This window comes from Capra hircus, chromosome 2 (assembly GCF_001704415.2).
Source record: "Capra hircus breed San Clemente chromosome 2, ASM170441v1, whole genome shotgun sequence".
Classification (NCBI taxonomy): domain Eukaryota; kingdom Metazoa; phylum Chordata; class Mammalia; order Artiodactyla; family Bovidae; genus Capra; species Capra hircus.
The window spans coordinates 22641475-22666979 of record NC_030809.1 but is presented as its reverse complement, the minus strand read 5'-3'; the positions used below and the strand labels follow the sequence as shown (position 1 = coordinate 22666979).

The following is a 25505-nucleotide window of genomic DNA, read 5'->3' as shown; positions in this document are numbered from 1 at the left end:
ACATATGAGACACTCGTTCGATCCCTGGATTGGGAAGATCCCTTGGACGAGGGCATGGCAACCCACTCCAGTATTCTTGAGAGGGAGCTGGCAGGCTACAGTCCATAGGGCTCCAAAGAGTCGGATAGGACTGAAGTGACTTAGCACCCTCCCTTGCATGACAGGGATATTCATTAAGATGACATTTCTAAAAGTGCTCATTGGTTCACTTGCCTGTCAATCAAAACAAAATCCTCTAATTAGACCCTGGAGATGTGATTCCACCCCCAATTTCATCAGTTACAGATCTACTATGCTCCACTCAACTTTCAGAACTAAAGAAATAAGAGGGATATACAATACAATCTTTAACTGAAAACCCATCAGCATTCTTTTTCAACAGCATGGGTAAAAATGGGACAAAGTATGGTAGCCATTATAAAAGAACAAATATCTTCGAGGGAAAAAAACAGTAAAAGAATGACACTGATTGAAATGTTCCATAGTTTGACAGTGGTACAAAAGCAGACTGATTTTAAGCAAGCCTTACAAAAGCACCCTTTAACAACCTCATGCCACTTGGATTTGAGAGAGGAAAAGGCATTTTACACTTCATTTCTCTCCCTGTTCAGTGAGCCTCTTCCCTGCCTACATCTCTTTGTCCTTAATCTTGATCTCTAGCTTTTGGTCCACTTATTTCTTCCAAGGGCTTTCGTTGAGGATATGTCATTTGGTTCACTGGCTTTTTCACTGAGTCCCCTTGTTTACTTGCTGTCTCTTTTAACATTTCAGTTTCCTTATCTGGAAAAGTGAGGAACAGTCAAACATACCAAAATGTCTCCTTTGGAATTAACACAAAATAGTGTTAATTTTCACTTACAGAAGTTATTATACTTCACTTACAAAAGTTATTACTTTAATTATGATGCAGGTACACACTGGATATTTTTCTCACGTCACTGATGAAAAAGAGGTGTACTCTCCTTGGGAATGGAAGCACCATGCTAAGTGAGCTTCCTCAATTTCCATTTAGATGGTCAACAGCACCATGAAGACTCACTGCCATGCTGCAAACTGGGACACTGAGATTCAAAGAATGCAAGGAATTCTCCCATAGTCCCGCATTTTTTAAATGGCACAGGTCTGACATCAAATCCCATGTTTTGTCATTACATACTTGTCTTTCTGGTACAGCACAGTATTTTGTAGTTCAGAGTTCTGGAAGGTAGCAGATACACTTCTGTTCTCAAAGTAGAACTCTATAAACTCTTCAATCTGAAGAGATTACAAGAAAGTGATTTATCTTTTTTTTTTTTTTTCCTTTGCCCTTCCTGCTCTAGGACTACCAAGACGCCCAGGATATAGGTTTATTCTGCAGATTAACCAGAACTCATTTTCTTAGTATTTAATCCTTCAGGTAAATTCAAGAGGTGAAATTGCCAAGATCTGTTGGATAGTAGAAAAAGCAAGAGAGTTCCAGAAAAACATCTACTTCTGCTTTACTGACTATACCAAAGCCTTTGACTGTGTGGATCACAACAAACTGTGCAAAATTCATCAAGAGATACGAATACCAGACCATCTTACCTGCCTCCTGAGAAATCGGTATGCAGGTCAAGAAGCAACTGTTATTACTGGACATGGAACAACAGACTGGTTAAAATTGGGAAAGGAGTACGTCAAAGCTATATACTGTCACCCTGCTTATTTAACTTATATGCAGAGTACATCATGTGAAATGCCAAGCTGGATGAAGCACAAGCCGAAATCAAGATTGCCAGGAGAAATATCAATAACCTCAGATATGCAGATGACACCACCCTTATGGCAGAAAGTGAAGAAGAACTAAAGAGCCTCTTGATGAAAGTGAAAGAGGAGAGTGAAAAAGTTGGTTTAAAACTCAACATTCAAAAAATTAAGATCATGACATCCAATCTCATCACTTGATGGCAAATAGATGGGATAACAATGGAAACAGTGAGCGACTTTATTTTTGGGCTCCAAAATCACTGCAGATGGTGACTGCAGCCATGAAATTAAAAGACACTTGCTCCTTGGAAGAAATCTATGACCAACCTAGACAGCATATTGAAAAGCAGAGACATTACTTTGCTGACCAAGGTCCATCTAGTCAAAGCTATGGTTTTTCCAGAAGTCATGTACGGGTGTGAGGGCTGGACTATAACAAAAGCTGAACACCAAATAATTGATGCTTTTGAACTGTTGTGTTGGAGAAGACTCTTCAGAGTCTCTTGGACTGCAAGGAAATCAAACCAGTCAATCCTAAAGGAAATCAACCCTGAATATTCATTGGAAGGACTGATGCTGAAGCTGAAACTCCAATACTCTGGCCACCTGATGTGAAGAACTGACTCATGGGAAAAGACCCTGATGCTGGGAAAGATTGAAGGCAGGAAAAGAGGGGGACAATAGAGGATGAGATGGTTGGATGGCATCACTGACTCAATGGACATGAGTTTGAGCAAGCTCCAGGATCTGGTGATGGACAGGAAAGTCTGGCGTACTGCAGTCCATGGGGTTGCAAAGGGTCGGACACAACTGAGTGACTGAACTGAAATTTAAGAGAAGAGTCTGGAGTAAGAGTCCTTATTTACTAAATGACAAAACTAATTTTCAATTCCATATAAATTTATTCTTCTAAAATAATCAGAGACTGAATACAATTTGCTATGCTACTGATGTCATTACTACTTCGCAGTTAGGAATTAATGTGGTTTTATCTAAAACTGTGCACATGCTCTGGCCCGTTATCTTTGGATTAAGAAAGGAAGAGTGTGGAATTTAAAAGAGTGAAGGTGTCATCATTTTGAGATCCGGGCAAAGGTCCTTGTTCTGTCACCAACCCTTATGAAAGCCGCAGATACGTGCATTCACATTTTTGGCTCCGGTTTTTACCCTACAAATGAGGCAACTGGATTCTATTATTCCCAGTTCATACCATGTTATTATTCTATATAATCTACATGGAAAACTCTGAATTTTTAAGAAAATTGCCAAGCAGCTTGCCATACTGGACACAGCAAAGGAATGCCACCTCAGATACCTGTATCAATAGAGACAGAAGGCAGGAGGGTGCAGTGGGGAAAGTGCGCGTGACCAGGCTGCAGGAGTGAAGAAAATGTGGGTGGAGTTGGTGGGGTGGGCGTGGCTCCTTGAGAGCCAGAGATGGTAGGAAGATGGAGTGAGGGAGGTTGGTGATATGGAAAGCTGGGGGGTGGGGATGGTGGGAAGGTGGTGGCTCTAGGTTGCAGGGAAATTGGTAGTCTGCATGTTCAATAAGAGCCACACTGGGGTTGTCCCTGACTTCATCTCTAGCCTGGGTGAAAGCGAAGTGAAAGTGAAGTCGCTCAGTCATGTCCGACTCTTCACGACTCCATAGACTGTAGCCTACCAGGCTCCTCTGTCCATGGGATTTTCCAGGCAAGAGTACTGGATTGGGTTGCCATTTCCTTCTCCAGGGGAATCTTCCCAGCCCAGGGCTCGAACCCGGTTCCCCAGCATTGTACACAGACGCTTTACCGTCTGAGCCACCAAGGAAGTCCTCACCTGGGTAGCTTGTCCATTTTTAATTAACTAATTAATCAATTAAACTATATATTTGACTCATTTGCCAACCTGATAAGGATATTTACATACCTTAGAAAAATTTACTAGGAACAGGTGAAAAAAGACAAATTTTTAATTCACCCCAAATCTTCGTATTAATAGATACACCTCCCCTGCCCATTCCCTACATGCTCTACAGAAAGTAAATGAATTATTTTTTGTTGTTTAGTTTTATTTAAATGAGAGAAACAAAGGTCCATGGCAAGGCAATAGAGAATGCACTGGTAAAGGTGGGCAGAGGCTGGTGCTGCTCACCACTCCCTGGCCTTTCAAGGTAGAGGCAAAGTGGCACTGTGGCTACAAGCAATCGCCCCAGGTTCAAATTGCAGTTCAAGTTCTTACCAGAGGGTGATCAAGGGCAAGTTCAGTAACCACTGTATTTGCACAGTTCACTGCAGCAGCCACTAGTCATATGCGGGTATTGAGAAGTGGTTAGTGTGACTGAGGAACTGTATTTTTAGTTTTACTTCATCTTCATTAATTTTGGCGTAACTTTACAGACTGTAGTCTATCCAGTTACTGGAAAACTTTAATTTTGAAACAACTTGGCTATGTGAATTTACTCTTTCAACTGTAAATTTTATGCAATCTGAATACTGCGCAAGTACTTGTGATAAATATTTAGCATCCCAATTGAAATGTGTGATATGTATAAATACATACCAGATTTTGAAAACTTAAGAAAAAAACAAAAATGCAAAATATCTCATTAATAATTGTATATTGATTATATGCCAGAATAACCAGAGTTTGGATATACTGGCTTCAATAAAATGTATTATTAATTTCATCTTTTTTAGTTTTTAAGATATGGCTCCTAGAAAATTAAAAATTATGTGGTTCACATCGTATTTCAATTGGGCAGAGCCACTCTGTGTGCTTTAATTTCTTCCTCAATGATATGGGAATAAAAATAATATCCTCCAGTGGGTTGTTGTGGCAACAAGAAACGATAACTGCAAAGTTGTTAGCAAAGTGCTTGACAAATAGCTGGAAGAGCTCACTAAAGAGCTATTATTTTGTGGGCACAATTTCCATCTTTACTTTCTCTGACTCATAAAACAGAATCTGAAGTTATTTTGTGGGATATTCATTCAGTCTGTTCTCCTAAAGTGCAGGAAAGCCAAGAAGACCTTTGATAACATAAAGGACCAATAAATGGCATGGATGCTGGTAATTTACCAACGAACTCATGTCTTCTTTTCCCTCTCACAGATTCCTTTTATAAATTTTCTGACCTATAAGATATAGCTTGCATTCATTCATCAAACCTTTAGCTGAGTATCAATTTGTAGAAGAATCTAGATTCCATAGTTTCAAATTCTTAAATTTCTTTTCTTCTTTTTGGCCTTGTGGATTGCAGGATCTTAGCTCTTCTACCACGGACTGAACCTGAGTTATGGGCAGTGGGTAGTAAAAGCAGAGTCCTAACCACTAGACTGCTAGGACCCTTAAGTTTCTTAATGGTTATAGATCTGCTAAAATTAAAAAATCTGCTCACATCAAAAAACACTGAAATAGCTTTAAAATGACAAGATACAATCTATTCTTTATCTGTAAGCTAATAACTTCAACTTTCCTTACTGAACCTAAAAGTATTATGTTTTTCTCTCTCACACATGATTTTTCTACTTTTTCTTTTTAATTGTGGTGGCTTTAAATTCTAGACTTTCTTTTTTAAAGATTTTGTATGTTCTTTCTTTGTTCCTTATCATTTCTATCTTTGGCATAATTTGGAGAACTCAAAACATGCAGTATTCCTTCATAAATGATAAAGGGAAAACAAAAAGAAATTAAAAGTTAAATTTCAGAAAAGTGGCAACTGATGGATAACACAGAAGAGACTCTCTAATAAGCGTAGGTGTTCTTTGAATAATCTATTCAGTAAGTATTACAGTGTTCCTGTAAATAAGCTAACTTTGAATTTCCATTTCTCCACATTCTATGAAGCACAAATTAAGTTCCCTTTAAGCAGTTCAATTCTTTTTCCTAAAATAACTCTTTAAAGTATATTAAATTTGTGAGCCTCTCTTAGTTTCAACCAGATAATGGAAGCTAAATAATAATAATAATAATAATAATTTAGCTAATCATAATAGCTAAAACTTAGGTCTTTCTACGTTATGGGTACATTATAGATCCTCTACTTGTATTCACTCATTGAACTCTGAAAGTAACTCCATGAAATATTTCAGTAGACAGATAACAGTCCCCCAGAGATGTCCACATCCTAAGCTCCAGACCTTGTGAATATGTTATTTATATGGCAAGGCGGAAAGTAAGACTGCAGATGGAATTAAGATTGCAAATCAGCTGACCTTGACATGGTCCTGGATTGTCCAAGTGGGACCAACGTAATCCACAAGGGTCCTTTGTAACAAGTGAAAAAGGGAGGTAGGAGAGTTGGGTCAGAGTCAGAGTTGTTTGATGATACAACACTGCCGAATTTGAAGGTAGAATAGGGGCAATGAACCAAGGGTTCTTAACCCACGGCAACAAAATAAAAGTTAGGAGTGGCACATGGCACTCTCCCTCTTCTTAGCATCTACTGCTCTTCAGATCTCTGCTCCATCACTTCCTTAGAGGAAGCTTTCCTTGGTGCCTTGGTTGAGGATGGATGCTCAAAGGAGACAATCTTAAGGTAAAATGTAACTCTCATTTGAAGCACTTAGCACGATTACAATTTTACATTTGTTTGCGTCTTCTCTGTCTCTGCCGCCAGATTCTAAGCTCCATGAGGAAAGAGCAGCAGCTAGCCCTTGCCGCCTGTGCCTGTCAAAGGCAAGGTGCAGTTGTTTCTCTGCTGTCTACTCAATTTCTGATGTTTAGATTAACAACCCAAATTCATTTGACACATGTTGAATTTGTTGGACAAGGTCTGAAGAGAATAAAATGAGATCATGGGAAATGAATTTCAAAACTCTTAGACTTTAGTCCTTAAGTAAATCAGCTCCATGAAAAGAAAATATGAGAGAATAAAACCACTATCTAGAAGAAATTTGCTGAAGCATGACAAAAATACTCTATTTGCATTTGGCTTGCCAAAATATGCATTTTTATCCTCAAGTATATTACTCAGTTGGCACAAGATTTCACTGTATTGAAACCTGGAACTTGGAGATAAGCCTTAAATCTACTCTTCTAGAAAGCAAAGAAAGAAATAAAAACAAAAAGAAGCATAATCAGACTTTCTTAATATTTGAGTATCTTATAAAGGTAAAGAACTTTTCGCTACCACTTATTTCTTGAGTCTTTACTTTTTCTAGCCATATAACTACATATTTCTACTTGTATCAAAATTGTTTGAATCTTTATACCATGGTCTGTCCTCAAACAGTTATATCTACTAAGGATATAATTTTTTACAGGTTTTAATATATATTTTATTATAATATAAGTATATATTTATATCTCTATATAGTTGAGTTTGGTAATTGTTTTTGGTGAAAGTCTCTGCATTGCCCCATGTACCTGATTTTCTGCTTTTCTTTACCAGTGTGTTGGTTTTAAATTTTACATTTTAGATTAGGAATATTTTGTCTTTGTTTCTTATCATTTCTAAATATATCTTATTTGGAGAACTAGATAGATGTAAGATTATTTGGATAAGATGAGACCAGATGTAATTTGAGTCTAGTAAGCTTTGGCCTCAAAGATTTGTGTTGCTAATTACTAAGCCTCAATTATATTCAATTAATTCTTATATCCATAGAGAAGGCATTCAATTCATTTGTCCATTTTCTGTGGCTTTGAGATTCAGCTCAAATTCAGTTTACAAGGAAAAATAGCTGCCAAAGATTCCCTGTGCTTTTAAGTTCCACATTATACCCATCTATCTATGGCAAACCATTTCAATTCACACTCCATTACACAAACTTCCTTTCCCAGGGGAATCTTACATTAGTATATTCAAAATTCAACCTCTCTAAAATGAAATAAGAACATTTACTCAGGATTGAGAATGTTTGGAAGTCATTTCCTCTGAATGCATAAAGCTGAAACTGGGCAAAATCCCTTTGGTTACAAGTTTTATTAAGTTAGAATATTTATTGTAGGATAAGGATAGAAATTATTTTATTTTCTTTGAAGTGGCTCCCAAAGTATATTTCTCTCTGGTCCTGATTTTATTCATAGGACATAAATGTAAACAAATGTGAGTTCCAAGGATAAGGCATCATTAGTTTCACAAATAATTCATTTCCTTCATTTAGCTTCCTTCCTTATCCCAAGTTCTCAAAGCACTTGATCACGAAAGAAGGACTATTACACCTATTCTACATGAGGGGACAAAAGTGTGGAGATTTGTTGAAGACCAAGCTAATCAAAGCTAATCAAGTAGAAGCTTGACAATTCCCTCATGGACCCTCTCTTCCGGCCATACTCACTGTTCCAGCTTTTTAGGGTAGAGATGGAGCAAATACAGTAAAACCCTACTGTACGCTGTGTCCTTGTATCACAGATGAGTCACTCAGTGGATAACGAACTCTCACTGGGATAGTGACCTACAGTGGATCTCTGACACTGTAAGTTAGCCCCCTACCTGCAAGACTTTGTTTTTGTATAATGCCCACTAATTTACAAAGTGAGTCCATAAAAATAAACACTCTGGTGCTTCCAACAGACAGAATAGATAGTAGTCACCATTTCAGAAACCCAGACAAATAAATCATCACGTCCGGATCACCTGGGCTTTTAAGTGACAGGCTTGAGACTCAGACACAGGGCTTCTGATTCCACATATAAAGCTTCTTCATTGAATCACAACAGTCCTCAGACCCTTGGGTGAACAAAAGGTGCCCAGGAAAAACCTAAGTTCTTTTGCATCAAGGTAGGCCAAGAGCAGGGCTTCCCTAGTGGCTTAGAGGGTAAAGAATCTGCCTGCCAATGCAGGAGACGTGGGTTTAATCCCTGGGTTGGGAAGATCTCCCAGAGGAGGGAATGACTACCCACTCCAGTATTGTTGCCTGGAGAATTCCATGGACAGAGAAGCCTGGTGAGCCACAGTCCATGGGATTGCAAAGAGTTGGACACGACTGAGTGACTAACACACACACACAAGCAGAGAGCAAGTACATTGTAGAAATCAAATAAGTTTAAAATAAAAAAAAAGAAAGAAGAAGTTTCCATTTTGGTTGCGCCCACATCATTCAACAGAGTAAGGTCAGCAAACTTTTCTATAAAAGGCCAGACTGTAAATACTTTAAGCTTTGTGGGCCATTTATGGTCTCTGTTACCAGTCTTCTTCTTTTTCTTCCTTTTTTGTTTTATAAAATTTGAGTTTTAGAAACCACTCTTAGTTAACAGGGAATACAAAAAAAGATTGTGGACAGGATTTGACCTATAAACTATTGTTCATCAGAGCCCTGGACCTGGTAGCCACAAAAGGGTGACTTGTAACGCAGATCTGGACAGCACCTAAAGCTCCCAGGCTCTGAAACGCTTATCCTATAAGTGCTCTGACTCACAGAAGAGAGTTTACCTTCCGACTCACCACATTAGACTATATTTTCCTGTCTTCAATCAAAATTAAAGTCAAAGCCACGTTATGAACACTAGATCCTCGGCATTCACAACTTTAAATTTTATGGTTTCTACTATTACACAGCCACCCCAAAAGGTTCATGGATTTTAAAAAATGTTTCACTTTCAAGTTGAGACCCTAGAATTGTGCATGGGGGTTGGTCATATAGTGAGAGACCAGGAGCCTGGCTAGCACTTGCTTCTTGCTCTCCTTCTATTTTACCCTATCCTGTACCATATAAACAGATAAATGTTCTTTGGGGGTTGGGAAGGAGAGGAAATATGTCTTAAAAGGGAAGTCAACTTCCAGGGCTGGTGATTAGTGAATTACATCAGAAGTTACAGACATTCCCCAGAAAATAGCAAATCTCCATAAATTAAATTAGTGTCTGAGGTCTTCAACAAAATATGCTATAAAGGAGGTAAGAAAAAATAATTCATGAAAGGGTTTCTGTTCATTCTCCCATCGGAGCAAAAATTTTTGAAGAGGTAAAGTAGAGTTTTGAAGGAAATTTCCTCATTTTGCCCAGTTAAACTTGAATGCATTTTAACAGGCCATTGTAATAGTTTCAGCTATTCTGATTCATGTGTCCTTTGCAAAGGCTGAGGGCCTACAATGATTTATTTTGATATTTACCAGGCTCTTCCTTTTGGACTCTGCAGCCAAACCATAATCAGTGCCAGCCCAAAGCTGATCTCTCCATGAAGACTCAGGACTTGGACTCAGCAACGAGATTCTTCGATATAATGATGACTTGAGTGCCAGAGCCTTTTGAAGAACATTCAAACCCTTGTATTTATTGTAGTAGCTGTCTTCATTCTTAACTTATTCCTGGACACTTCATGATGAGTTGAGAAGGCAGCTTTTATCAACTGAGCTTTTTATATGGGGGTTAATTGTTTACAAATTTCAAATCATCAATGATATCAAGTTTTAGTTTATAAAAACAATTGTACTGGTTACCACTAGGGCATAAAGTCAGCTTAGTTCCTGCCTATGTGGGTTTTCCATCTATCAGTGAGATAAAAATATGAACAGAAAAGTAAGTAAGCAATTAAAAGTTCAATGAAGTAGGTAAAGATACAATTAACTACAAATGGATTGATACACTGTAAGTATTATAGAAAATTAGTAGAGAGATCCTTTATTCATTCATCAATTGCTATTATACTGTGCCAGGCATTGTATCTTCTTTGTAGACTCTTCCTTGGGACTCTGACGTATATATACAATCTTCTATTTGAAATCTCCATGTACAGACCTCACAGGTATTTCAAACATGACATGTCTTACAGTGAACTAAGATTCACTTGCTAAATCTTGTCCTGCAGGCTTCCCCTTTTGAATGGCAACAGTCTTCTGGCTGTTCAGGCCAAAAAACAAACAACAACAAAAAACCCTAAAATACCATATATTCATCCCTCATTCCTCTCTTTCCCTCACTTCTCTCTTTCCCTCACTTGTGTTCGATCTGTAAGCAAATCCTATTGGTCCTATTATTAAAATATATCTAAGTCCAGCCACTTGTCACAATCTCAACAAGTACTATCCAGGTCTGTGGTGGGGATCATTGCAATAGCTTCTTGATTAGTAGTCTCCCTGCTTCTACTCCGGATAGCTCGGTTGGTAAAGAATCGACCTACAATGCAGGAGACCCCGGTTTGACTCCTGGGTCAGGAAGATCCCCTGGAGAAGGGATAGGCTACCCACTCCCGCAGTCTTGGGCTTCCCTTGTGGCTCAGCTGGTAAAGAATCTACCTGCAATGTAGGAGACCCTGGTTTGATTCCTGGGTCTGGAAGATCCCCTGGAGGAGGGATAGGCTACCCACTCCAATATTCTGGCCTGGAGAATTCCATGGACTGTATAGTCCATTGGGTTGCAAAGAGTCAGACATGACTGAGCGACTTTTCTTTTTCTGCTTCTACCCTGAACCCTTGGCAACCGCAGATCCTGTCACTGCCCTGCCCAAGGCCACCCTAATTAACAAGCTTATAGTTAATATAGCGCTTACTACCCACCAAGCACAAGCTCTTTGCAAGTATTAACTGAATTCTCACAATAACCTTATAAGGTAGGCACCATGACTCTCTGCGTTTCATCAGTGAGGCAATGAGGCACTGGAAGGACAAGCTAAGATCACACAGCTAACAAACAGCAGAGACAGGACTCCAACCCTGACATTCTGGCTCCCCAGCCCATGCTCTTAACTTCTGTGCCTGCTGCCTCCAGTGGTTTCCCTTCTCACTTTTGGAAAAAGCCCAAGTCTGCATCATGGCCTGCTAAGCCTCACATGATCTGTCCCCCACTACCTCCACAACATTCCTCTACTACCTTCTCCTTGGCTTACCTCAGTCACAGTGACTTCCTCGCTGGTCCTCAAACACCCCAAGCTTCTTCCCATATCAGGGACTTTCACCCTGGCTGGTCCTTCTGCCTGAGCCATTTCCCCTGAGGGTGGCCTGACTCACTTGTCACCTCCTTTAGGTCTTTTCTTCAAATGTCACTTTTTCAGTTAGGGAGTCCTAGATTCTACTTAATAATCTTACTAATATATCTAGATATAATTCTGAGCACAGAACACACCCTTTACTTCATTAAACCCTTGCAACAGCTCTGGGCTGAGGAAACTATTGCCTCCACCTTACCCATGAGGAAAAGAGACCCAGAGTTGTTAACAAGTGTGCAGAAGGTCACATAGCCAATAAGGAATGAAGTCAGGATTCCAACCTAAAATCTCTGGCTCTGGAGTCTGTGATCTTACACACACACAGATACACGCACAATCAATATACAAAATTTGGTGACTAATGGTTGATGGAAAAGTAAGAGAGTTTAAAAAATCAGTTTGTGGAGCTTCCTTGGTGGCTCAGATGGTAAAGAATCTGCCTGTGATGCAGGAGACTTGGGCTCAGTCCCTGGGTTGGGAAGATCCCTGGAGAAGGTAATGGCAACCCACTCCAGTATTCTTGCCTGGAGAATTTCATGAATAGAGGGGCCTGGCAGTCTATAGTCCATGGGGTCGCAAAGAGTCAGACACAACTGAGTGACTAACACTTTCACCACTTTCAGAAGGTTGTAGCAAGAGTTAGAAGACAATTAGCATATAAAGGAGGTTAAAGGAGGATGCCCGGTGGAGGGTTTAGATTATCAGTTTCCAGAGTGATGTGTCTCAGTGTGTCATCCACCCTGTTCCTCCATCAGAACCTGAGAATAACTGGAGTTGGGTTGGGGGTGGGAAGTTCTCTAACAGCAAAGAATGCTTGATTGCACTCTAGATCTTCTTATGTAGAGTCATTGGGACCAGGAGCACAAGGATTTGTATATACAAGAACTCCTACGTGACTGCGAAGTGCATTAAAGTTTTCAAACCACCATCTTGGAAGATAGGGAATAGTTATATTGACTTAAATTAGAACACTAAGCATCACAGCCCTAATATAGTAATTCCATAAAGAGATCTGCAAAATATGCTATCACTGTAAAACACTGCCACTTAGGGCAGGGATCTCTGATGGGTTTGTTCATTGATGGATTCCAAGTACTGAGAACAGTGGTTGGCCCAATTGGGGAATGTGTGAACTTTCAAGTGGCCCATTGGAAATTTTCAAGATGCAAAATAGCTTTGTATGAGCATATTTTATGCTGAGTGGTCCAACATTTCCATCAGACTTCTCATAAAAATTCACTTCTATCAGTTTTATCATTATTTCCTTAGAAATATGAACAGAGTGAAAAAATATTGGCTTTTGGAATTATTGATCTAAGTGTGACTTGAGGCTCTGGCATTTGGCAGCCATGTGATGTAACCAAGGCATTCTATCTTTCTAAACTTTGTTTTCCTCATCAATAAATCATCATCACCTCATTTAATGTCCATAAAAGTATCATGTGAATAAAAGGATCTTTAAAAAAACAGGGCACTATTACTAGGTGAATTATTTCTTTTTACTTCTCAATTACTTTGAAATATGATTTTGGGGGCAAAGTTCTAGCTGTAAAAATTTAGTAAAATTAGGAAAAAATGTTTTCAAGACTTAGATGGCACGAGTAATACATAGCTATAGAATGTGTGGTGGCAAGAGTGTTAAGGAACCCGCCTGCCAATGCAGAAGCGTAAGAGACACAGATTTGACCCCTGGGTTGGGAAGATCCCCTGGAGAAGGGAATGGCAACACACTCCAGTATTCTTGCCTGGAGATCCCATGGACAGAGGAGCCTGGCAGGCTACAGTCCATGGGGTCGCAAAGAGTCAGACACGACTGAAGCAACTTAGTACAGCACAGTATGGGAATAATGAGAGAATGAAAATATTCCCACTAAGTATTCTCTCCAAGAGATAATCATAGTCCAATAGTTGAAGGACAGTATTGCCTTTTGAAAATCAAATATTGATTTGTTGGGGAGATTGGCCTATAATGTTACAGCTTAGTATTCTGTCACTCAGACGCACAGCTCAAGCCAAATGACTTTCATTTAAAAACTTTTGGTGTAACAGGTATTTATCATTCATTATTTACTGCATCCTTGATATCCGAACATTGAAATCTAAGACAAAAAAGTCGATTGTGCTGAAACCACGCAGACTTCAATGCCTTCTCAATTTTGGAAACTTAAGCACACCACTTCCATCCTAAGACAGGATTTCAGTGACTAAGCAGATCTTTCCCTGAACCTAAGGTGAGGAAAGAGTCTACCCTCTACTTTTTTCTAGCTGATCAACCAGATACATGTGAAGGAGTTAACACTATAATCATTAAAGCACAGACAAGAATGTCATTTGTCAAGTGGCAAGAAACAGCTTTCTAATGAAACAGCATGCATTCCACAAAATTCTCAAAAACTTCATTCTGATTTTATGCCTAAGTTAAACCTTTTGGAAAGGCATTTCCCTTGCAGCGCCAGAAATGAAAGCCTCAAATGCTTTGAAGTTAGAGATCTAACTGTGAACACAACTGAATGAGTCACATGTGATATAAAAATACCTATTTGGGGCTCTACTTTCAAATTAGAGTCACAACATAAAATCCACTTAGTTGAACCAGGCTTCAAAAATTTCTGCACAAAAGTTAATAACAGCAACACAAAACATTAGGAGAAGAGAGTTTCTAACAGACCACCAAACTGCAAATTTTCAAGACAGATATAAGAGAAAGAAAACCAGTTCTGTGAATAATATATGAAATCATTCTGAAAAGATTTTCCCCCAATAATACAGCACAGTAGTAAACTCGTGGTCACACATTTCTTTACCTAAAGCTGAAAACTAGAATCCCAAATGACAGCCTCATTTCTATAATCACAGCTTCATCAACTGAGGCTGTTTTGCCACAGATACCATACCATTATGATGAGGGTTCTGGGTCTACTCATTTCATCGTCAATTTCCAGAGGCAAAATTTCGTGGGATGGTTCCTCCTGGCGTCGTCGACAAATGTGTGGACAGCTCCTCTGGACCACAGAACGAAAAGCTTGAAGCAGAACAATGCTGGCAGTGCAGCCCATCGCTGCATCCTGGAGCCCAGAAAATAACTTCTATGTGGATGCTATGTTTGAAAAACAGTGGCTCCTTGTCCCTGAAAACAGCCTACATCGCAGCTGCAGCCAGCTCACTCTCCAATCACTTCCTTGAGCTCTGATCATCTGATCACCGCCAAATAGCTTGGATGCAGAGATGGGAAAGATTTGATCCACTGAAACTGAACACACTCAGGAATATTAGAGCATTTTGCCCAGAGAGCATTTCTCAATTCATCTCAAGAGCATGTTTCCTGTTCATTACAGTGATTCTCTTCAATTCCAGTTTTGGAGGTCTGATTAAAGATATCTTTCCCCCTCAGACACTCAAACAAATCACTCTTTTTCACATTAAACAACTGAAAAATTGACTTCACACTCACATGTTTTTTCCAAGGCAGAGGAGTGTCATATAAAGAGTGAAAGTGACTGTTGTCTTTTTAATGTAAAAACTTCCAGAAGGAAATTTTACTAGACACCTCACTAACTGATTGGGGTTCTGCTTATTGTAGCTCGTAAGTTCCAGAAATGAAATGGACTCATATAAAGTGGGGAGTCCACTGAATCAGAACGATTTATCCGAAGCATGCACGCGTTAACCAAAGCCATGTGAGTGACACTAGTGTTCCCCCTGTGATTTTCTTTCAATAGCTCGGTTGTTCTGTTCCCACGCGTGCAGTTCTGCAGCCTGATACATTTTTCTATTTACATAGGCGGCTTGCATGGCTGAAAATATCTCTGTTTACTGAGGTCGGGCATCGAGCTTTGCCGAGCTGACCTCTCAGGAAAAAAAAACAAAAAAAAAACAAAGCAGCAGCTGTAAAGCATTTTCACATCCTATCAATAAGAATTCAAGGCTTCAGGAAGGACGTTAAGGTCTCTGGCAGTTAAGAGTCTAGTATTCCCTGACTCCTGAGAGACTAGTCACTTAGGAGGGAACCGAGAGATGCTTAGGAGTCACGTGACTGGCTTGGACCGGCCTCAAGATCTAATGGTGTACTGCAAGAAAATAAGACAACAGGGATGCTTGCGCTAAAAATATCTCATGGAAAATGGATTTTGCTTACAAATGAGGAAACTATGAAATCCCCAGTAGGATTTACAATGTCGAGATCTTTCTGTCAAGCTAATCCTGTCAGTGTAACTCTCTGAGATTCAAAGTAAAAATGTTTTCTTTGGTTTCTGGGCCCCTCAGCGCAGAGGGTGTTACAGGAAGTTTGGAGGTTTCTTTTCCTCTAAGGTGTGGCCACTTTGGGCCCCAGTAAAGTAGCTTTCACAGAAGCATCTAGCAGAAAGCTCAATTAGGCATTAATTGCTCCGTAATCTGTCACAACACAGCTTCGTTTTAATTGGTATGTTTGCCAGAGGAGTGAAATATTTTTTCTTTTAAGAGGTACTGGCTGCCAGTAGTTTTTCATCTCTCTCTGTTTTGAGCAAACATATTTTAGTGCGGCTGGAAAAAGAAGAAAAAAATGCTAATGATGCTGGCAAGTCCCTTAAGTCCCTCTGGACCTTTGTCAGAGTGCCCGGGTGCTAATCTAAACCATTTTTTTTTACTCTAAACAACTAGGGCATTTATTGAAGAGAGGTTACAATTTAGCCCGCCTGGCTTGCATATTGAATATATATATATAAATGGTGTCCCACCAGAAACAAAATATGGAATGGGCTTCCATGATTATGAATGTGCCTTTTCAGATCTGCTTGTTCCTTGGCACTCCCTGGATGTCAGTGCCCACCCTCACCCACCCACTCCCATACCCCATGACCTATCACCCTCCAGTCATTCCCTCAGGTTCTGGTCATCTGCTCGGGGCCGAAGAGCTTGAATACAGCAAGGCACTGACTGGAGGTGCTTAAACATTCCAGCAGCTCCTGTGGGCTACAAATAAGAGAAGGTGGAGCCCTAAGTTGCAAACCATGTGCTTGGCAGGAAAGAGGCAGTTTGCATCCCAAACTCCTTTCTAGCCATCTCTCCCTAAGGCTGGCTAACCTCTGGGGTCGCTTCTGGAGTCAGACGATCTGGCAGATGCCAAAGTCTTTGGGGAAATAAATGATGTGCTTTCTGGCTATTAGAGTCCTGTGTTCATCGATCCCTGAACTGCCTCTGAGGAATTCAGCCCTATTATTGACGGACTGCTATTACTGATGGGAGTCTCAAAATTCTCTCTCTCTCTTCTAACTTCCATCATCAAGGAAAGGGAACCTCCAGGAATTAGTTTCTTGGGAATTCAATACACAACCACAGTTATCCAGTGGAAAAGACGCTGGAAGGATGAAAACCAGAGAATGACAGCTGGACATATAGTCCAATGTTTTCTTATGAAAAATTTCAAAGATGCAAATTCAAAATTGCAGGAAAAGGATTGGGTTCTGAGATGTTTGAAAGAGAAAATTAAGCTAGGGATGTGGCAAAGTGGGGGAGGAGATAGATCAACCCACAGAGATAAGGTCCCTTTTCCCCTCATCTTTGGCATAGATGTTGATTCACAGGAAATACTTTAAAAGGAAGACTCAGTTCCCTGAAGGTGTCTGCTAGTTTCTTAGAAGTGTTAATAAAATGAGTCATTAATTTGGCCTTCAAGCATTAAATGCGCATGGAATGCTATTGCTGATAACAAGAGGTTATCTTAGAAAACCAACATAAGCTCAGATGCAAATATCATAATTAAGAAATGAATTCATATGTTTCCTTTCCTCCTTCCCAAAGTTGAAGTGAAATTACAAAAGAGCTGTATAAAAGGGGAATATATTCATTACAGTGAGAAAGTGGGGGTGGAGGGATGGATCTTTGAACAGAGTTTTCAGAAAGTTTCTCTGAAAGTTGAAAAGTGAACCTGATCACATTGAGTGATAACTAAAAACGAAGGATGAGCAAGGACTTCGGGGGCAGGAGGACACGGTAGAAAGAGGAGCCACAGTTCTCAACAGAGCCCCGGAGGGGGTTGGAGCTCCAGGGAAGGTGGTGCTTGGTGTGAGAAAGTGGCTAACTGACACCCATCCCGCCACCAACCCCGGGAGACAGAACCTTAGAGCATGTGACAACAGCAGAGGGGCAGATGCTTCCAGAATCAGTAGCACAGGGGTCAGCACCCCTTGGCCAGCGGAGGCGGGCGTGTCTGCAGCCTGCCTGCCTGGCTCACACTCACACTGAAGAAAGATGGCAACTGGCACACGTGTCAACCTGTGAGCAGGTATGGGGCTGACCACGTGAAGAAGTAAGCCTCCAGGGCTCTTCTTCCTGTTCCTGGAGCCAGAGGGCAGAGTACTCAGGCTACCCAAACTAAGTGGGTCCCTCCTTATATGCCGACTTATTCATAGAGGAAAGGGCTTCCCTGGTGGCTCAGAGGGTAAAGCGTCTGCCTGCAATGTGGGAAACCCAGGTTCGATCCCTGGGTTGTGAAGATCCACTGGAGAAGGAAATGGCAACCCACTCCAGGACTCTTGCCTGGAAAATCCCATGGACGGAGAAGCCTGGTAGGCTACAGTCCATGAGGTTGCAAAAAGCTGGACACGACAGAGTGACTTCACTTTCACTTTTCTTTTCATTCACAGAGGGACTGGCAATGTATGGACTGGGCAACACAGTTCAAGTCTAGTCCAGGCAGCAGCCTGGTGGAAGAGGCAGCAGAGAGGCTCCCATGAGCTGCAGAGTCAGACAGATTCCTGCTCAGTCGAGGCTCTGCCAACCATATGCTGTGTCATTTCGAGCAAGTTGCTTGACCTCTCTGAGCCTCGAGAATATCCACTGTAACACAGAAATTATTCTTTACCGTCTATTAGGATGTTGGTGGGAGGAGAGGACCTGAAAAGATCAATATGTGTATGTGTGTACCCAGTTGTCTCCTATTCTTTGTGACCCTACGGACAGTAGCCCACCAGGCTCCTCTGTCCAAGGATTTTCCAGGCAAGAATACTGGAGTGGGCTGCTATCTCCTATTCCAGGGGATCTTCCTGCCCCAGGGACTGAACCCCAGTCTCCTGTCTCTTCTGTGTTGGCAGATGGTTTTTTTTTTTTTTTTTTTTTTACCACGAAGCTACCTCATCAATCACTGAACAAGTGTGAGGTTACCTCTGTTGATGGGGAGAGTGGAAGATTGGTCTCCTGCCCCGAGAAGTATCTCCGATAGCCCACACCTCACAGTTCAGAATGTCAGTCCTTATTACTGCACCGTGTGGGTTTCCTTCCTCCCAAACAAGCTGAAAATACGTTCTGATGGATTTCCTTTCTAAGGGCTGTCATCCCCTTTCTGTAAGAGCTGGGATTGCGCTTGCTTTACTACATGTCCTCTGTAACATAAAGTAGAGGCTCAGTGAACAATAATAATAACAATAGTAATATTTACCATAAAGTAAGCCATCCTATAGCACTTATTATGTGCCAAGCACAGTTCTATTTAATATTTACACATATCAATCCACTTACATCTCTGTTATGACGTCATGATCTGATCATCCCCATTTTACAGCTGAGGAAACCAAGGCACAGAGCAGTTAAGTGACTTGTTGCTAGAATCACACCGAGTAACTGGCAAAGCCAGATCTGGCTACAGGGTATGAGCTTTTTAAAACCAGTTCTGAAAGCCAAATATGTGCCAAGTAAACCTTGTATCTTCCAAACGTGGATTTATACCAGAAAAATATTATTTGGCACATGGCAGGGTGTATGGAGGCAACCTTGGAACATCCTCTTTGAGAGCTGGTTTGTCCTTCATAAGAACGTCTGTGATGTTTCCTTGGATCACAGTTTCAGAAGGCAGCTAGTAGTGTTAGCAGAATGTTGTGGGTGACCATTTAAATTACATTTTGACGGGAACGTACAACATTTAAAATTGTAATGAATTTGATAACAGAATTCTTAAAAAGATGTATTTACTGTGTGAAGCATTCATTGGCAGAAACCACTCACCTATTCAAGCTGGATCTGAAAGCATATAGTGGGAATAAGGAATCGTGATTGGCGCCGTTGCTACTCCTTGATGCAGTATCTGTCCTTACATACAAAGATGCTGGCTAACACTGAAATAGCCCCAGGAAAGAGGCTACTTTGGGTCCAACAGGAATGAAGCCATCACCCTAGGACACTGTTTCAACCTGGACGTGGCTCCAAGAGAAAACCTGCTACCACTTGGCCTCGAGTCCATGGGAAGTTGACAGGCTGAACTGCTGTTCACAGGGAACGAGCCATTCGCTTTTCTGGGCCAGCGTGAGAATTTGGTGAGGACTGAAGCCGGTGGAGGAGTGGAACTGTCTCCCAGACTTCGTTGCCCCTCTTTCACCACCAGCGCCATTCTACAGAGTTGTACGATGGCAAGAAACTAGAGACCAAGGACAAAGGTTGAAACTTGCACCCACTTCTTTAAGTTGGAGCACAGCCTTTCCATGGGAATTCAGTGCATTGTGGAGTGAATCAGTCAATCAATATGGAGTACAAATAAACTCCTCTTCCTCATTATTATCATCATCAAAGTCTGAATCTTGTCGGGGTTCTTTGTGAGTTTTCCAGAGGCTCAGCAATTGTGACCAAGTGAAAGTGACCCTAAAGGAGGAGAACTCTCCTAGACTAAAGGCAACTGAGGATTTAACCCCAAGCTGAGTAAAACTGGTTCATGGACTTGGCCATTTTCCAGGGCAGGGATTAGCAAGAATCTTTTAACTTGTCTATTTCCAGATGGGTAAGTCCCCTCAGGTATATAAATTCAATTAAACGGACAGGATAGGAGGGAGTTGATCAGTGCTTTCTTAGCTAAAAAAAAGTGGAAAACACAACCCAGCAAAGTGATTCTCCCTGAGGCCCAGTTATTCCTTATCAACTTGCATCTTTGCCTCTCTTGGTGCTACCTCAACTCAAGAGCTTGGGACTTACGTCAATTTTGATAGCAACCATGACCTCTTTTCCCCCATTTGTGATTTCTAGAGTTCTCTTTTTTCAGCTCCTATCTCTTCATTTGCACTTAATTATAGTGCCTCCCCTTTACAGGCATCTTTTCCACTTGCTGACATTTACTGAGTTGTACAATTAATCACTTTGGAAACAGGCACACTGTTCTTTCATTTAAGAAACCCAGGTGCTGTTGCCAAGCACATCTTTTCTTCATTTCCCTCCCTTTGGCACCAGTGCAGCTGAAAGCAGATTTCTCTTTGGTATGTTTAGGTGCTTCAGAAAAATTTCCTTCATTGCTGTCTCAAGCAGCTTCCTCAGCAGCTTCTTGCAGAGTACATGGATAACGTCAATGTTTCATTAGTATCACACCTTACATTTCTCAGGCTTCTGCATTTGACTGCATTCTTCTCTGGTCAGAGTCAATCTTTCTTATTTTCAGTAGAAGGCAGTACAGTGTAGCAGTTAGGCAAAAGCCTGGGAAGTGGACTGGGAATTTAAACCCACAGTTGAGATACTTGCTACCTTTGTGGTGTAAAGCAAAAGTTTTAAGCCTCAGTTTCCTCCTCTGTTAAATGAATGGATACTCATGAGGATCCAATTGCCCTGTGCCCAGTGCTTGGCACAGTGCCAGACATATGGTAAGTAAGGATTCAATACACATGAGTTAGTTATTAATGGAAGAGAAAAGAGATCTAAGGATTTCAGACATTGTTTACTTTTTCCCTGTCCCCTTTACAAGTGGTTAAAAAAAAAAAAATCTCTGACTCTTCCTTGCTGAGGGACACATGATTCCCTGGGTGATGGGGGAATGGGCATGCCTCCTCTGAGCTTTGAAGTTGGGTCTCATGGTAACATGAGACCAATTCCATAACTCCTTCCCAGTCCTTTTCCATGAGTAAACACATTTAAAATAATATAATAATACCTCACTTACCCAGAGGGCACTTATTTTGCAACCTCAACTATTCTGATCACAGCCAAGTTCTGGGAAGCAACAGAAACAACTTCTGCAGGGCCCAAAAGAGACAGTACTCAACTCATCAATCTGAGAAGCTTACAGGAGTGGGGTGGAGAAGGGGTTTTCGTATCTGTACCAGTTACAGCCACCATACACAGGATTCCAAAGACCTTGCTGAACGAAGCCTGCAAAAGCCTCTGACCAGACGCAATGTAACTGTGACTTGCCCTGGGCCAGTGGGAATAGGGCATAGCCACTTAGAACTGGAAGGATGTCCCTCCTGGTGGATAGAGTGCTGACAGCTTCTAACTTCTTCAAAGGGTTTCAAGAGTTCCAGCAATTAATCCAGCCAACCAAGACCCATACCACCAAATGGGACGGTGGACTGTGTTCCTGGGGCAAGGATGAGGGTGCATGATTCAAGCAACTGATGGGGTGCTGACAGCTTTTAACTTCTTCAAAGGGTTGCAGGGGTCCCAGCAATTAAACTAGCCACGCAAGACCTACACCACCAAATGGGACTCCAGACTGTTTTCCTAGGGCAAGGATGAGGGTGCATGATTCTATCTTGGTACCTGGGAAGTGATTCTGGGTTCAAATCCTTTGAACCTTATTTTCCTCAATTGGTACAATGGAACCAAGATGCCCTCTTTTGCAGAGTAATTATAACAAAAGACATGCTATGAATAAAACACTGGCATAAATGGTAGATTTTATCACTCTTTTGCTGTATTATGAATAAAACTAGTATGTTTACTATCATTATTCCAAGAAAGAGCCAAAAAAGGTAAGTAACAGAGCTGTAAGTTAAGGTTCAATCAATGCTAATACAGTCACATATAAATACACCAGCAAGAGAGCCTTGGCGCTAGAATGAATTGTCAAGGTCAAGAGTGAGATGAAGCAGGAAGTGTCCTTGGCTCCTCATTACCAGTCAGTGAGCCCAGGGTGAATGCTTGAGTCTAACTAACTTTAAAGTACAAGCCCTGATAAAAGAAAGAGCTAGGACTTACCTGGTGGTACAGTTGATAAGAATCTGCCTACCAATGCAGAAGACATTCATAGCATGGGAGGATTCCATATACCATGGGGCACCTAAGTCCATGGACCACAACTACTGAAGCCTGTGTGCTCTAGGGTCCGTGAGCCACAACTATTGAGCCTGTGTGTTGTAACTACTAAAGTCCACGTGCCTAGGGCCCATGCTCTGCAACAAGAAAAGTCAAATTATGTTCAGCGGTGACAGCTCCAGAAGGAAGAGAAACCTGTGAAACATTTGAGATAAACTTCCACCAGCAACTGCTTTTAATTCTTAAAAGTTTATGACTAAATGGGGTCAATTATATGATCTTCAAAAGTTAGCTATGTAAAAAATGTTCTCAGCTGTGGCCGGATCAATGAGCTATTAACTGTACTTTCAGTACTTGTTCTATTTTATTTTCTGTGTTCATTTCTTTCCCCTTTGAACTGTGGCAGGAATTAGCCACCCACATCCTAAACATTCCAAGTTAAATCTCGTTTACAATAATCACGAACTGCTTTCCAAACATGAAAATGGCAGTCTCTTAAGTCATTTTCAAATGTGCTTTTCCAAACCAATTTGAGAGCTGAAAAGGATAGTGTCAACCGGAGCAAATCTCAACTCCATATTCTTTGCCAGGACTCAGGGGAGCAGCCCAACATTATCATTTTAGGGTTGGCGCAAAGCTCCCAGCTCGGGCTGTTGAAAGGAAGTAAGGACAAAGCAAGGTTTAAACCCAGCAGGAGTAGGAGGGGCAGGGCTATATTCAAAAGATTAACTTGATAAGATAATGTTCAACTTCTCTTTAAATCCTAAAGTGCAGGCTGTGGATTCTTCAAGTTTGTGTTCCTATTATTTTCAGTTTCTGCTACAGACAAATGAAGCTACTGCGGTTCTGCAGGAGGACTTGGGTACCCTGCATCCCAGGGGGATGGGATGGGAACAGCAGTGGATGGAGTTTGGGCACTGACACTAATTAAGACTTCAGACAGGCCTTGTTACTTCTGTCTCTCTGGATCTAAGTTTGCTTGTCCATAAAGTTAGAGGTCTTTCCAGTAGTCACGTACATGTATGGATGTGAGAGCTGGACAACAAAAAGGGCAGAGTGCCTCAGAGTGCTTTTGAACTATAAGTGCTGAAGAAGACTCTTGAGAGTCCCTTGGAAAGCAAGGAGATCAAATCAGTCAATCTTAAAGGAAATCAACCCTGAATACTTTTTTTTTTTTTTTTGTACCTGGAAGGACTGATGCTGAAATACTTCGGCCACCTGATGCAACCAGCTGACTCACTGGAGAAGACCCTGATGCCGGGAAAGATTGAAGGTAGAAGGAGAAGGGTGCAACAGAGGATGAGATGATTGAAAGGCATCACCGATTCAATGGACATAAACTTGGGCAAACTTGGGGATGGTGAGGGACAGGGAAGCCTGGCGTGCTGCAGTCCATGGGGTCTCGGAAGAGTTGGACACAAGTTAGCAACTGAACAACAGCAGCAACAAAGTTAGAGAGTAGGAAGAGATGACCTCAGGTTCCTTCTAGGCCTAGAATCTAAGGCTTTCTCTATCTATAGAGTCACAAAGTCCAGTAACAGATGTCTGGGCTTTGGAGTGGAGAAGAGATAGGAAGAGATGTTGTTGGTATCTCTCTCATTCCCCCACCAATATTTTTAAAAAGGCAACAGTGAATCACAGGCAATGTGGAAAAATAGGTAGAAGCACTCTAACAAGTGAGAGTGAAGAGAAAAATATTGGGATGGAGGGAGTGGATGGAGGTTCAACTGAACCCATTTCCTTTTATTGGTGATCCAGTCATTTCTCAAGTCAGAAGCCAGTAGGATCTCCTTGCTCCCCATCTTGATCCAGCCCAGTAGCCAGAATAATCACTCCAATGTGTACAGAGCAATGTCCTATGAAACAGGAGCAGACTGATGGGATGGTAACAATAAGACTTGGCTGGTTTTTCCTTAGAAGTATGGTATGATCATTTTGGTGTACCATACACCTGAGTTTGTCACTACCTGGATTACTGACCCCAAAAACAACCTTTTGAACTTCCCTTCCATTTCAGTGAAATGGGACTGATGATAGTTTTTTATCCCTACCCAATAAGATGTGTGCGTGTGTGCAAAGTCACTTTAGTCCTGTCTGACTTTTTGCGACCCTGTGGACTGTAGACCACCAAGAGGCTCCTCTGTCCATGGAATTCTCCAAGCAGGAACACTGGAGTCGATTGCCACGCCCTCCTCCAGGGAATCAACTGGACCCAGGGATCGAACCTGTGTTTGTTATGTCTCCTGCCTTGGCAAGGCAGGTTCTTTACCACTAGTGCCAGCTGGGGAGGATGAGAAGGAGTAAACGAGATAATCCAAATGAAGCACTTAACACTGTCCCTAGAACGAAGTAAGGATCCAATAAATAGAGAAGCTGTGTTCAGGGACTTTCAGAGTTGATAGCTACATACACCCAGTGAGGCAGTCGCGCCTCTCCCTGCTGGGTGATGGTAGCAGTCATGCAGAAGCAGAAAACCTTCTCTAGTAGAAGAAATCTCTGCGCTCTCAGTATTTTAGAAGAGAAGAATGCAAGGCAGAACACAGGATGTTCATGTTTACCCTCTAGGCAAAGTATTGTCATCCTGTTTTCTATTTAGGAGCAGAAAGGAATAGGAGGGAGACTCAGATTTCAGGGAACTGAATTCTCTTCCCTTCGCCTACTCTGACCCTTAGCTAAGAAGGACACAGGAGCCCTGCTTTGCACTGCGGGAGGGGCTACAGAAGCCCTGACCAACTTGTGGCAGGTTTCCTATCAGCCTAGACTGTACATGCCTTCTTGGACCTGGAAGCAGGTCAGCACGTGGTCAAGCTGCAGTGCCAATGATTTTTCTCAGGGTGGCTGGATAAGTTGGGGCTGAGATCCCAACCTCCACACTGGTGAGCTTCTACTTCTGAAAATCTGTAAGTATGGTCGTACATGATGAAATTTCCCAAAATTCAACTGCAAGTGCC

General features: G+C 41.4%; 1 protein-coding gene across 12 annotated transcripts in view; it reads right to left on the bottom strand.

The window, feature by feature from the left end:
- DOCK10 (dedicator of cytokinesis 10) overlaps nucleotides 1-25505 on the bottom strand; it is a 308358-nt gene that overhangs the window by 225402 nt on the left and 57451 nt on the right. For 9 of the 12 annotated variants that reach the window (XM_013973005.2, XM_018058877.1, XM_018058873.1 and 6 more), the window contains exon 1: nucleotides 14469-14807. The exons of 2 other annotated variants lie outside the window; for them this stretch is intronic. In XM_013973005.2, coding sequence (XP_013828459.2) covers nucleotides 14469-14630 — 162 coding nt within the window. In that variant the 5' untranslated portion in view covers nucleotides 14631-14807. Of the gene's footprint in view, nucleotides 1-14468; nucleotides 14808-25505 lie in introns of those variants that run through there. One more of the 12 variants, XM_005676619.2, reaches the window with a different exon arrangement.